The 15,118-nt window shown below is 44.5% G+C and overlaps 1 protein-coding gene across 2 annotated transcripts in view; it reads right to left on the bottom strand.

Moving 5' to 3' along the window:
- Positions 1-15,118, bottom strand: part of THSD4 (thrombospondin type 1 domain containing 4) — a 672,444-nt gene that overhangs the window by 560,758 nt on the left and 96,568 nt on the right. For both annotated transcript variants that reach the window (XM_019968205.2, XM_019968206.2), the window contains exon 4: positions 7,990-8,351. In XM_019968205.2, the coding sequence (XP_019823764.2) occupies positions 7,990-8,351 (362 nt within the window). The remainder of the gene's footprint in view (positions 1-7,989; positions 8,352-15,118) is intronic.

The following is a 15,118-nucleotide window of genomic DNA, read 5'->3' as shown; positions in this document are numbered from 1 at the left end:
TCCATACCAAGTACTTCCCAGCTCTTTCCCACCTGAGTAATGCAAAGTCACCCCACAAGGCAGTACTTCCACCACCAGGTATCTTAATTCTCCAAGAATGAGCTCCACCTCTGTGTTCCTGCAACCCTTCACTCACCCCACAGGCAGGATACTCACTACACTGCATTCTGGTGGTTATCCCTGGGCTGTTTGCTCATTAGGTGTGGAGGTCCTTGAAAACCACACCTCCTTTCCCTGACTATCCCTCTGTATTTAGCACAGGGCCTGGTTCATAACAAATACACCAGGAACGTTGATTGAATTAAAATGAAAATGAAACACAAAACGGTAATGCCCGGGTCATCTCTCTGAATTAAGCCCTGTAATTCAGAGGAAGCCTTTAAAAGCAAATACTTAATGTGAAAACTTTTGCATGGCCAGCTGTTGACCATGGCTAGCTGGTTTCCCCTGTGATCCCACACAGATTTTGGAGTTCACGGTAGAGATGGTTTCAGTGTTACTAGATATTGGGTTGGCCAAAAAGTTTGGATTTTTCCATGTTACAGACAACCCAAACGAATTTTTCGGCCAACCCAAAATGTAACATTATATACAGTCATTATATATGTAAGTTATTACGAAGAGTTTTGGGATAAATATTGGAGAAATTTTTCATTTTGCATCTCAAACAGAGAAGTATTAGTTTACCAAACTTAGTTTAAGTCATGAGTATTACCTTTAACTTTGAAAAAGGCTCTCTAGAAGGGCAAGTCTGGGAGGAATATGGTAAGTACAGATGAGTTTAATGAGAGTTCTAATTGGGACTATCTAACACTTTACTGCCCAGCCTCTAAATTCATAACGGGAATTAGATTTATAATTTTCTGAGCAAGTACTATGGCCTGGGCAATGCAAATATTATTTCATTTCAAGATTCAACAATCCCACATGATAGGTATTACTATTGCTGCTCTTGTTTTTTGTTTTGTTTTTTTAATTTATTTAATTGGAGGCTAATTACTTTACAATATTGTAGTGGTTTTGCCATACATGGACATGAATCAACCATGGGTGTACATGTGTCTTTTGGACTCTGTGGGAGAAGGCAAGGGTGGGATGATTTGAGAGCACAGCATTAGAACATGTATCTTATCATATGCTGCTCTTATTTGAAAGATGAAGCCCCTGAGGTTCAGAGGAGTTAAGTACCTTTAGGCTGCTTGGGAGAGCACCAGTCAGTGAGGACACGATTTCTAAGGTTTTTTAAAGTGTGAGTGTGTGTGTTTTAATGAGACAAAGATCTGATATGGCAAACAAATGGTAGACTCTTTCCACATAATTCCAGCCAAGTAAATTCTATTTATTCATCAAGGTTGGGTTCAAATTCTATCTGTTCTGTGCAGTATTTCCTGACAGCTCCATCCCACAAGGACTTTCCAATCTTCCTGAACTCTGGTCACATCTTTACTGTTTTCTGGCCCTTTCAGTGCTCTGTGGGTTTCTCCTCATCCCCAGTCTCAGTGTCAGGCCCACAAGGACAAGGACCATGGCTTCCAACTTTTTTGAACCCCTCTGTTGCCCAGGACTACATGCAAGGATGTCCCCGGTAAGAGAGCTAAACACTGCAAGGAAGAGAAGCAGTTCTTTTAAATCTCGACTACCAAACCTCACGCACTTTTCAAGACATGTCTCTAACCTCTACTTAGCTTTTCTGGACCACACCTGCTGGAAACGAGAAGCCTCACTTTTAAAACGCCCGTTTGAAAAATACTCATTTCAGCTGTGGTACATATACACAATGGAGTATTACTCAGCCATTAAAAAGATTACATTTGAATCAGTTCTAATGAGATGGATGAAACTGGAGCCTATTATACAGAATGAAGTAAGCCAGAAAGAAAAACACTAATACAGTATATTAACACATATATATGGAATTTAGAAAGATGGTAACGATAACCCTGTATGCGAGACAGCAAAATAGCCACACATGTATAGAACAGTCTTTTGGACTCTGTGGGAGAGGGCGAGGGTGGGATGATTTGGGAGAATGGCATTGAAACATGTATAATATCATATAAGAAACAAACTGCCAGTCCAGGTTTGATGCAGGATACAGGATGCTTGGGGCTGGTACACTGGGATGACCCAGAGGGATGGTACAGGGAGGGAGGAGGGAGGGGGGTTCAGGATGGGGAACACGTGTACACCCGTGGCAGATTCATGTTGATGTATGGCAAAACCAATACAATATTGTAAAGTTAAAAAAAAAGCCACTAAAAAAAAAAGTATATTCAATAAAAAATTACATTAAAATTTTATACAAAATAAAATGAGCCAGAAGCAAAAAAAAAAAAGAAAAGAAAGAAAAGTACTCATTTCAGAGACAAGAGCTTTAGTGCTGGACTCTGACAAATCTACTGAGAATTCTGGTTCTGTTGCTTCTGAAGTGGGTGACCTTGATGGAGTCACTTCATTCCTGAGTCTCAGTTTCCTCATTTGTAAAATGTGAGTCTTTGCAACCTCCTCATAGGGCCATGTGAGCTGTAAACATTGGGTTGACCAAAAAGTTCATTTGGGCTTCTCTGTACCACCTTATGGAAAAGCCTGAACAAACTTTTTGGCCAAGCCAGTATTACAGTGCATTCGACATAGCACGTGTACATATGAAAGCTCCAAAATGGTAGCCATCACTATTACCATGACTATTTCAACACACTGCCTTGTCCGGAAGGCATTTACACTCATGTGTTTTCCAACTTTCTAGAGCAGTGGTTCTCAAACTCTGGAGCATACTGAAATCATTTAAAATAAAGCTACACAGGTCACAGCACAGACCTACAGATAGAATCCTCATTACGCAAGGGAGAGAGTGGGGGTTGGGCAACTCCACTTTTTTTTTAGAACTTCTTTATGCTATTTTTTATTTTTTAAATTAATTTTTATTGGAGTATAGTTGCTTTACAATGTTGTGCTAGTTCCTACGGCAAAGTGCATCTGCTATACATACAGCCCCTCTCTTTTGGGTTTCCTTCCCATTTAGGTCACCACAGAGCACTGATTACAGTTCTCTGGGCTATACAGTCGGTTCTCATTAATTACCTATTTATACATATGGGCAACCCCACTTTTAACAAACCTCCCCACCCCACTGCAAGTGATTCCAGGTGCTCACCAAACCTGGAAAATTCTGCTGGACAATACTGATTCCTAAATGACTTACCACGGAACCTGGAGGTTCCAAAGAGATACTTCCAGATCAGTGGTTCCCAACCTTGGCTGGATTGACATTATATAGATATCCGAGCATAACCCTCTGAGATCCAGATGTTCATCTGGGATGTAACCAGAGTGTCAAGACTTCTAAAAGATGGGCAAAGGATTCTTATGGTCAACAGAGGTTGAAAACCATTGCTGCATTTGGATCTAGACCCTGGATTTCTACAGCAAGGCCTCTGAGGCTTCAACCAGAGAAGCTCAGCTTTTGTCTGTGTGACAAACTGAGCCTCTACCTAAGACTGATTTTGCAGACAGGATTCTTACGCTTCAAAAAAGAGTTAAGTTTGGTATGGCAGAAACCAACATGACATTGTAAAGCAATTATCCTCCAACTAAAAATAAACTTAAAAAAAAAGTTAAAGTGGAGTCTGTCATACAGAAGGAGAAAAACAAGTATCATATATTAACGCATATATATGGAGTCCAGAAAAATGGTACAGATGAACCTATTCACAGGAGAGGAATGGAGAGGCAGCTGTAGAAAATGGACTCGTGGACACAGCAGGGGAAGGAGAGAGAGTAGTGCTCACATATATACACGACCATGCGTAAACCGACAGCTAGTGGGAAGCTGTTCTATAACAGAGAGCTCAGTTCAGTGCACTGTGATGACCCAGCAGGGCGAGATGGCACGGGGAGGCTCAAGGAGGGAATATATGTATATTACAGCTGACTCACATTATTATACCGCAGAAATAAACACAACATTGTAAAGAAATTATTCTCCAATTAAAAAAAATTTTTTTAAAGAATACAAAAAAAAAGTTACACTTGCAAACAGCTGCTCTAACTGTCAGTAAGAACCTGGAGCATCCCTAATCTGGTTTTTATACCTTTGTGTCTGTCTGGGGCCTTACAACATATTAGATGCTTAATAAATATTTGTTAGAAGGTTGTATCATTTTGTTTTATTTGTCAGCTGGCTCCAGTTAGGTTTTCAGTTGGCCAGCATAACAACCTAACAGTTTCTTAAACATCTAAACCCCCAATGGCCTCTGCTTCAAACCTTGAACCTGAAACAGAGAGTTAGGCAAACAGCCATCCAGAGAACACACTGACATCTCTTCTGGGGTCACATATGCTATGCAAGTTCCTAATGACTAATAAATATAAGCAAATGTGATTTTCGTCAGCTAGGAAGAGCTCGACATTTGTCAGCAGTGTGGGTCTTCCAGGCTAATATTTGGATTGTTTCATCTGAAACTGTCAAATTACAAAAGCATGATAGAAACTTGTAGGAACTTCATAGTAAACAGTAATTGGCCCCTTGTCAATAAGTTAGAAGAAAAAAAAATTCCTGCTGCCAAAATGCATGGGCTGGAATGCCTGCAGCCCAGGCCTGCAGCCAACTGGAGCCTGTTCCCCAGGCAGCTCTCCTGGGTTCTCAACCACAGAGGCTGGAAGAGAAGTCCCTAGTACTCCACGGATCTGGGAGTTAGTTCAGTTCAGTTCAGTTCAGTCGCTCAGTTGTGTCCGACTCTTTGCGACCCCATGAATCGAAGCACGCCAGGCCTCCTTGTCCATCACCAACTCCCGGAGTTCACTCAAACTCATGTCTATCGAGTCGGTGATGCCATCCAGCCATCTCATCCTCTGTCGTCCCCTTCTCCTCCTGCCCACAATCCCTCCCAGCATCAGAGTCTTTTCCAATGAGTCAACTCTTCACATGAGGTGGCCAAAGTATTGGAATTTCAGTTTCACATCAGTCCTTCCAAAGAACACCCAGGACTGATCTCCTTTAGAATGGACTGGTTGGATCTCCTTGCAGTCCAAGGGACTCTCAAGAGTCTTCTCCAATACCACAGTTCAAAAGCATCAATTCTTCCACACTCAGCTTTCTTCACAGTCCAACTCTCACATCCATACATGACCACTGGAAACACCATAGCCTTAACTAGACGGACCTTTGTTGGCAAAGTAATGTCTCTGCTTTTGAATATGCTATCTAGGTTGGTCATAACTTTCCTTCCAAGGAGTAAGTGTCTTTTAATTTCATGGCTGCAGTCACCATCTGCAGTGATTTTGAAGTCCCCAAAAATAAAGTCTGACACTGTTTCCACTGTTTTCCCATCTATTTCCCATGAAGTGATGGGACCAGATGTCATGATCTTAGTTTTCTGAATGTTGAGCTTTAAGCCAACTTTTTCACTCTCCTCCTTCACTTTCATCAAGAGGCTTTTTAGTTCCTCTTCACTTTCTGCCATAAGGGTGGTGTCATCTGCATATCTGAGGTTGGAGTCAGTAGCACCTTCAAATCTCAGCTTTCTCATGGCTCTAGGAATCTGAGCAATCACTTAAACCTCTTCAGACCTTAGATCCTCATGTGTAACAACACTGCATCACATCCTTAGAGCCAGGACTGCCTGAGTTCCAATCCTGACTCTTCACAGACTAGCTGTGTGACCTCGGGCAGGTTACGCCCCTTCTCTGGGCCTCTGTTCCCTCACCTCTAAAATGAGGATGATATTAGTACCTATTTCATAGGGTTGTCCGTGAAAAGAGACAAGAACAGTGGCTGGTACAGAACAGGCATTCCATAAGCTGTTACAAATCTGCAATTTTGAAACCAGGCGTTTGGAAAACCAACTTTTTGTCTTTCCTTTACTTTTTGCATTTTTCTGCTTGGTACCAAAACTCTTCGGGCAGCAAGCCTCGCCTTAACTGACATAGGCATTTTATGGTCTTTTTTCCCTTCCCTGCTGATGTGAACATTTGGAGGTTTCACTGCAGCAATAGTAATGTGTTTGCTGATGGGGTGCTGCCCCATGCCATGGAAGGAATGCCATTAACATGTGAAATATGCCCTGAATCACCTTGCTAAACTCTGAACAGTTCTCAATTCTAAAATGCCCACTGCCATAAGCATTTAGATAAGGGACTGGAGAGCTATGTTATTATGGGGTTGTGGTCAGGATGAAGAGAGATAACACAAACCAAACCCTTGGCTTTAGAAGCAGCAGCCTCTCAGTCCCAGAGTGATACTGGGGGGTCCTCGGGTCTATACACAGGAACAGAGAAAGAAGGAAGCACTTTCTCCCAGGTGATCTCTCTTTTACTCTCCCACTGGCAGGCCAGCCAGGCCTCCAAACTCTCCCTTCTATCAGCTCAAATTTGGTTTATCAATTTAGGATTCGGCCAAAGCATCTTCTCTGTGAAATGGCCCTTTCTCTCCAAAATCCTAACAACCAAGTCAAGAAAGACCTGTGCAGGCAAGGGTGGCTGGGTTGTAACTCCGCTCTATTTCTAGGTGGCTGGCAGCTGAGAAGGCCTCAGGCAGTGTTAACTACAGTGGGGAAGGGTGGCCATCGATGCTAATATCTGAACTGCAAGTGACAAGAGGGGCCAGGCAGCCCATCTTATACACTTGCACCCTCCCTGAACTGGGCATTAATTTGGTTTAATGACTAAACTAAGTATTTCTTAAGTGCAGCAGGAATTCCCAGGTGGCTCAGATGGTGAAGAATCTGCCTGCAATGTAGGAGATCCAGGTTCGATCCCTGGGTTAGGAAGATACCCTGGAGAAGGAAATGCTACCCACTCCAGTATTCTTGCCTGGAGAATTTCATGGACAGAGGATCCCATACAGTCCATGGGATCAAAAAGAGTCCGACACAACTGAACGACAAAGACTTTCACTTTCTTTAAGCCCAGTGAGCACACCTTATACTTGCTATTCTTCCTGTAAATGTTTGTTGTTTATCACTTTCATTCTCTGACAGAGGACGAGATGGTGGGATGGCAGAACTGACTCAATGGACATGAGTTTTAGCAAACTCCAGGAGACAGTGAAGGACAGGGAAGCCTGGTGTGCTGTGGTCCACGGGGTCTTAGTCAGAAAGGACTATACAACTGAACAAAAAATTGCTTTCATAGGAATATTCTCTCAGAATTTATCATGAACCTTGGATGCCCAACAAATGCTGCAGAATGGATACTGAATAATCTGTGAATGTTGGTCGATTAATTCACTAACAAGTTTTCCTCAGCATCTGTATTCCTACCTTGCCATGGGCATTGCCTATTTTGGCTTATTTATGCTAGCCTAGCCACCTAAGGCTTTGGAGAGTTATACAACTATTCTGATACCACTACGCCATTTCTAGAGTTTACATTTTGTTGACTCTAAAAAATATCTAGATCTAATTATAATATGTCTAATTAATTAGACATATTCTCACAGTTGTGAGTTCACCCAAAATACTTTGGAGAAACTTTCTAGAAAAATTCATAGAATCCTGAAATCTATAGGCTGGGAGCAAGTTAGACTCCAGACACCGATCCTGTTCAGGGATTCCAAACTCATGTCAGCTCTTGGCTTTAAAAAGCCCCTTGTTTTGTGTTCTTAGCTCAAATCCACACAGCCTGCGGCCAGGATTCTCCCTTTCCCCCAGCACTAGAGGAGCACGAGGAAGGATATCTCCTCGCTCCAGGTAGCTTTTTCAGTCCTCCGCAGGGCCTCCCTAAAGTTGAGCTTAAGGACATTCTTAAACTCAGCTTCACTTTGAAGACTATTCAGAATCACAGAGTGGGTGGGAGTGGCCTCAACGCTTTAAAGGGCTGCAAAATAAATCAAAGGATGGAAGGAGATCTGTGGAGCCAAGAATTCCTCCCCACCTGGCAGAAGCAAAGCTTTAACCGCGCGATCTAGGATGAAGAGTGGCGAGCGCAGCACATCCCAGCAGGTACAGGGACGATAGCGGGAGGGTGCGCGGGGGTCAGGAGGGCAGGTACCTTCTCTCCGCCGTGGGTTCGCGGCCCCGGGCCTGCGGGTGTCGGCTGCCTCGCAGCGCCGGGCCTTGGCGACTGGAGTTGAGGCCGGCAGGGGCGCGTGTCTCCTCGCGGCTCCGGTGCAGCGGCACCGATGTGCGCACGGCTGACACCACGTGGCCCGCGAAAGCGCGCGCTGGGGCTCCGGGCCGCGGTCCCCCGCGTGTGCGGTACGAGCTGGGCAGGCAGGGCCGGGTCTGCTCCATCACGCCGCCGCTGCAGCTGCGCGAGCAGGCGGACCAGGGGCCCCAGGAGCCCCACACGCCCGGGGCGCCGCCACCGCCGTCCTCCGGAGCGCCCTCGGCCACAGCCATCCGCTGCGGGACCTGTGGAGACAGAGGCCCGTTAGGGGACTGCAATACACGCTGCTGCTTAACCCGCATAGGCCGTGGATAACCGAAAAGGCTTATCCATTAGGCACAAGTTGGCACAGGGCCTGTGTTAAAATCTGAAAACAAGATAGAACCCAGCTTGGGTTATACTCGTCTTCATACAGATGAACTAATAAAATAGGATGAACATATGTCTATACACACACACATACATACATACATACATACATACATATATATATATATATATAAAGGAAGAGACATACAAAGGCACAACTGTATGTGTATACATATACATATTTTATATATATTTTATATTTATATAATTACTTTATATTTTGTGTATATATATATATATATATATATTTTTTTTTTTTTTTAATAAAGGAAGGGACACACAAAGGCACAAGTACATAGGGCTCACCTATGTGACCCTGGCTTTGGGGACCATGGCCTTGGAGAGCGCAATGCACTGCTCTCACATCTTAACTGAGGCTTACCCCACAGGTCCTTGGGGTCCAGGCTAGAAGGACAGGGCTTCCCTCAAGTCGGTGAGGAGGCCACAGCCCAGTGTCTCCATGCAGTAAAGGCAACGCAGTATCAGGGTTTAGAGGCCCTGCTCCAGAAGCAGATGCCCCTATCACACCCCTGCCACTTCTACCAGTGTGACCAGAAAGTTTCTGAAGCTCTCTGTGTCCTAAAGCGGGATGGTACCTACCTACCTCACAAGGCTCTAAGAAGATTTAAGTTAGGATATCTACACACACAGCAGAGAGCAGGCACTAAATACGTGCTTGGTAAAACCATAATGATCATCTTTTCTGCTTCCGTGGTGAATCAGGAGAGATTAAAAATGTCAGAAAGTTAAAGTTCTATCCTGAAGATGATTCGACATTCCCATGTATTTAACTGGCCCTTTCACAGAGAGCTATCATGCCAAGCAGAGTGCTGAGCATGGGAACCCTTCTGTTCATGATGCAGACAGGCTCTGAGTACCAGATGTATACCAATGTTGAGCTAGGACCTGAGAACAAGGAGAGAAGCACCCCAGGTTGCACAAATGGACTGGACCTAGCAGCAAAGAGCTTTATGCAGCTAAGACAAGACTAGAGGAGTCTCCCGGGGAACCGGCTGCCTGGCTGGGTAGGGTATGGGTTGAGAAGTCCTCAGAGGAGGAATCACGGTAAAATAGCTATAATTATTCTGGTATCCACTTGGTGCCAGATAGCACATGTAATTTCTAGTCCTCTCGGCAGCCCTGGTTACAAACATTCTCGCCTTTCAGAGATGAAGTTTCCCACCCAAGGATCAGAGCCTGTGGCCTGCCTTGGTCATGTGGTTGCAGCAGAGGTTGGACTCGAGTCTCCTCAGCCCCCAATATAGGCAGTTCCAGCACTGCCTGCTCTCTCTCCAGCAAACTGCTCTTGAGCTTCTGGATCATTCCCCTGGAATGTCCTTCGTACCCTTGGGACACCGAGTAACACTATGTGAAAGTCACTCAGTCGTGTCCAACTCTTTGCAACCCCATGGACTGACTGTACAGTCCATGGAATTCTCCAGGCCAGAATACTGGAGTGGGAAGCTGTTCCATTCTCCAGGGGATCTACCCAACCCAGGGATCGAACCCAGGTCTCCCGCATTGCGGGTGGATTCTTTACCAGCTGAGCCACAAGGGAAGCCCAAGAATACTGAAGTGGGTAGCCTATCCCTTCTCCAGCAGATCTTCCTGACCCAGGAATTGAACCGGGGTCTCCTGCATTGCAGGCAGATTCTTTACCACTGAGCCACCACAGAAGCCCTGAGCAACACTTTGACTTTCCTTGAAAGGAGGGTTTTTCAGTGAACCTCAGGCTTCTATATGACATGCATAAATGCCTCCAGATTACCTCAGCTTTTTTTTTTTTTAAGATATTGGTTTTAGGTAGCATTGTTTACCCAAAACTCCAAGAGTTTGAAGACCTTTCACAGTTATACTCCTCTATCCCCAGGATACCTCTGAGAGGTGAGAAGGTACAGGGACTGTCTTCCCCTTTGTGTGGAACAAACCCAGTAAGGTTGAACTCCTTCACAGCACCTGGAGACACGGAGCCAAGACTACCTCAGAGGGTGGTGTGAGGACTCTTTGAGGAAACCCACCCAAGTGCTTAAGGCGAGTGCTCAGGGAGTGAGTGTAAGCCACTGCTGCAGCACACTGTGGTCATTAAAAGCCCTCCAGATCTCAGCTGTGGGGTAGAGTCCTGGCACTCAGTTACCCTGAAACCATGGGGCTTGTTCAGCTGAGGCCTCCTTCCTTCAACTACAGCCTTCCTAGGTGGTGCAGTGGTAAGGAATCCACCCGCAATGGGCGGGAGACCCGAGTTTGATCTTCCCTCCATGGGAAACTACCCTGGAGGAGGAAATAGCAACTCACTCCAGTATCCCTGGGAAATCCCATGGACCGAGGAGCCTGGCGGGCTACGGTCCATGGGGTCACAAAGAGTCGGACACAGCTGAGTGGCCGAGCACTGTCATTGTCACTCAACTACATTCCAGGGCACAGAGGGGTCTCTGGGTGACCTTGAGAGTTTAAACTGGGTCCCTGAAGGTTCAGAGAGTGACTAAGGCAGGATGAGTGAGAGGGCTGAGCAGCTCAGCAAAGAACCATCTAATCAGAGGTTTAAGCCCAGAGCTGGATGTCAGCCTGCCAGTCCATGGGCACCATGTTCAGAGAGCTGCGGTGAGAGGTCAGAGGTCATGGGGATGGAGCCAGCAGGAGACATGGTTAGAGCAAGGTCAGGACAGAGGGTTCTGTGACTGAAGGGCTGCAGTTTCCTAATCACCAGATGTGAACAGAAGACGGGGATGGCCACACGAGTGGCAAATACGGTCAACGCATCAGTCCTAAACTGGGGACCCAGGAGAGAAGGCTTTTCTCTTATTTGTAAATACAAAACACAGCAAACGGAAAACAAGCTTTTGTTCTTTCTTCTCCTCCCTGACATATCCTGATTTATTAATAAACTGATGATGGATTCACTGGGTGATTATAAAAAACAAGTGTCGAATCAGGTTGCAGTCTTGATATATAAAGTAATCCCTAGAGTATGTGGGGCAGTTTGAATGGTGGCTTTCCCCAAAAGATATGTGCATGCCCTAACCCTGAGAACTTGTAAATGTGACCTTATTTGGAAAAGGGGTCAATGTAGATGTAATTAAGGATCTTGAGATGAGATCATCCTCTTCTGGGGGGGTGGAGGGGGCCCTAAATCCAATAACAAGTGTCCTTAGAAGACAGAGGAGAAGGCCACGTGACCATAGAAGCAGAGACTGTGTTGAGTAGCCATAGGCCAGGAGCTGAAAGAAGTAAGAATTCACCCCTAGCTACTAGAAGAAGCACAGCCCTGAAAATACCTTGATTTCAATGTTTGGCCTCCAGAATTGTGAGGGAATAAGTTTCTGTTGCTTTAAGCCATTAAATTTCTGGTTATTTATTACAATGGCCATAGGAAATTAACACAGTCTGCTGGTCCTTCCAGGGCAAGGAAGAAAGCATACAGACATTTGTGGGGCTCCTTCTCTATGCTGAGCACTGTGCAGACAGCTCACAAGCATGGGGACAGGCTGTATGGTACTGGCACCACTAACCCCAGGTCACACTTTACAGGGGCCCTGAGCCACTCTGGGAGATTGATTGTTTTGTCTCTTTTACAGGAACAAACTGAGGCTCAGAGAAGCTGTATGATTCGCCCATAGTCTCTGGCTAGTGAGGGGCACAGACAGGACTAAAATTGAGGTCTCCTGACCCCTCCTCTGGGCTTCCCTGGTGGCTCAGTGGTAAAGAATCCATCTGTTGATGCAGAAGACTCAGGTTGGGTTGGAAAGATACCTTGGAGGAGGGCATGGCAACACACCCCAGTATTCTTGCCTGGAAATTCCCACAAATAGAGGAGCCTGGCGAGCTACAGTCCATGGGGTCACAAAGAGTTAGACATGACTGAGCAACTGAGGCACACACATGACTCCTACTCTAGCACTTTGTTTTCATGCAGCATGTTGCCTTCCTGTCTGTGCTTTTAGTGGAAAACAGAAGAGTAAAATGAATAGAAATAAATCCACTTTGATTGTCCTAGTAGAAAGATAATAGGGATAATCAAACAGAGGAAGTATATTTCTGGCACATTTGGGGACTTCAGTTACCCATCACTTCCTGATTTATCATGAACACAGATAACTAAGGCATTGTCTATAATGTCTAGCTTAGACATGCAGCTAAAAATCCACTTCCTAGAACTAATCCCACCCTTAACTTAGTTTCCTATTGCCCAACTGGGCAGGGTCCCTGGGGAAAGAAAACATGAAACCACATTCCATCCTCTTCTATTCATAAGAATTCTCTAATTTATAAAGTTGAATTATGGTGAGTGACTTGAAATTCCATCTCAGTCCCCATGGTGAGAATCTGACCACAAGCTCCAGAATTGTATTTTTATAGTACACAGCCAGAAACAAAGAGGGAAACAAAGAAACAGAAAGGAAAGAAGGAGGGGAAATGCAGAGAAAGAAAGAAATATCAAAGAAAAAAATAAAGGGAGGAGAGCTTTGGATATCAGCCTCCTAGTTCCATCAGCCTCCCATCTGCCCTATGCTCCTTCCCAGTCCTCCTGAGGACCCTCCTCTCTCCTTCTTTTCTGATGATCAAGGAGTTTTCTGTGAGGCAGGATGGGGAAAATTCCAAGTGTTCTCAGACACACTATTCCTAAAATTAGGACTAACCCACAGGACCTTGGTTAGTCAGTGACAAACAGCTAAACCAAAGAATAAATCATAATGAGAGATAAAAACAATAGAAGCTCAAAGCTCTGTCAACTGCTAGCCCATTGTCCCTTCCCCAAGATACACACGACATAGCAAGACTGAAGAAGAAAACATGAGGTGCTTCTCAAATGACCCCAAACCACTGATTTCTCTCACTCATTAAGAGTTTTAACAAATCAGTAAGAAAAAAAAACCCAACGGAAGTAGGTTTAAAGGGCATGAATGGGCAGTTACAGACATTTCGTAAGTTCATGTCTTAAAGCCCTAACCCCAGTGTGATGGTATTTGGACATGGCACCTTTGGGAGTTAATTAGGTTTTGATGATGTCACGTGATGGGACCTCTCCCCTCATGGGATTGTTGTTGTTCGTGTCCTACTCTTTGCAACCCCATGGTCATATACCAAGCTTGCAGCACACCAAGCTTCCCTGTCCTTCACCATCTCCCAGAGTTTGCTCAAACTCATGTCCATTGAGTCAGTGATGCCATCCAACAAGCTCACTCTCTATCACCCCCTTCTCCTGTCCTCAGTCTTTCCCAGCATCAGGGTCTTTTCCAATGAGTCTGCTCTTCATGTCAGGTGGCCAAAGGATTTGAGCTTCAGCTTCAGCATCAGTCCTTCCAATGAATGTTCGGTGTTGATTTCCTTTAGCATTAACTGGATTAGTATCCTTATCAGAAGAGGAAGAAAAACCAGCACTTTCTGTCTTTCTCTCTGCCATCTAAGGATATAGTGAGAAGCCAGCTGTCTCCAAGCCAGGAAAAGAGTGTTCACTGGAGCATCAAATCTGCCAGTGCCTTGACTGTGGACTTTCCCCAGCCTCCAGAACCATAATAAATAAATTCCTGTTGTTTAAGCCACCCTGTCAATGATATTTTGTTTTAGCAGCCCAAGCTGACTAGTATGGCAGAGAAATACAACATATATATGAAAACTGTATAATGTTCCATGTAATCAAATAAATGCAAACGAAAACAACAGAATTCCACTTACCCCCTTTAGCCTGGCAAAGATTATAAAGTTTGACAATATCAATACGGCAAGAATGTTCACTGTTGATGGGAGTCTAAACTGAGGCAGTTCTTAATAGGGAACTTTGCAGTACCTACCAAATTTTAAATGCACAAACCCTTGAGCCCAGCAGCTCTACTTTCAGTAGTTCATCCTTTAGATACACTCAAAATTAGTGCATAACGTTGTATATAGAAAAACTTTTATTGCCATACTTTTCGTGAGAACAAAACCAAAAACTCTGGAAACAACCTGAATATCCATGAAAAGGAGCTTGGTTAAATCCTCTCAAATCTAATCCATTCAAGCAATGGAATACAACTCATCTGTTAGAATGAGGTAGATATATATATCTGTTAAACTGGACAACTCTCCGTAATATATTAATTAGTAAAAAAAAAATACCAAGAAATAGAACAGTATGTGGAAAATAAACCTATTTATAGATATCATCAACTGTTGTTGTTATTAGGTTGCTAAGTCGTGTCTGACTCTTTTATGACCCCATGGTGGGTAGCCCACCAGGCTCCTCTGGACTATAGCCCACCAAACTCCTCTGACCATGGGATTCTCCAGGCAAGAATACTGGAATGGGTTGCCATGCCCTCCTCCAGGGGATCTTCCCAACCCAGGGATTGAATCCACATCTCTCATTTCTCCTGCATTGGCAGGTGGGTTCTTTACCACTAGCACCACCTGGGAAGCCCATAATATTTATATTATACAACTACTTATATATCATTTACATTGTATGAGGTATTATAAGTAATCCAGAGATTATTTAAAGTTTCTGGGAAGAGGCACATAGGTTATACACAATACCATACCATCTTATATAAATAAGAGACTTGAGCATCCGCAGACTTTGGTATCCTTGGGGGTCCTGGAACCCACATTCCTCATATCCAAGGACTGACTATAATGTAGATCTGACAGTGTCATTGGGTAATGAAAT

This window comes from Bos indicus, chromosome 10 (assembly GCF_029378745.1).
Source record: "Bos indicus isolate NIAB-ARS_2022 breed Sahiwal x Tharparkar chromosome 10, NIAB-ARS_B.indTharparkar_mat_pri_1.0, whole genome shotgun sequence".
NCBI lineage: Eukaryota > Metazoa > Chordata > Mammalia > Artiodactyla > Bovidae > Bos > Bos indicus.
Note: the sequence above shows the minus strand (reverse complement) of the source record. Positions and strands in the feature narration are given on the sequence as shown.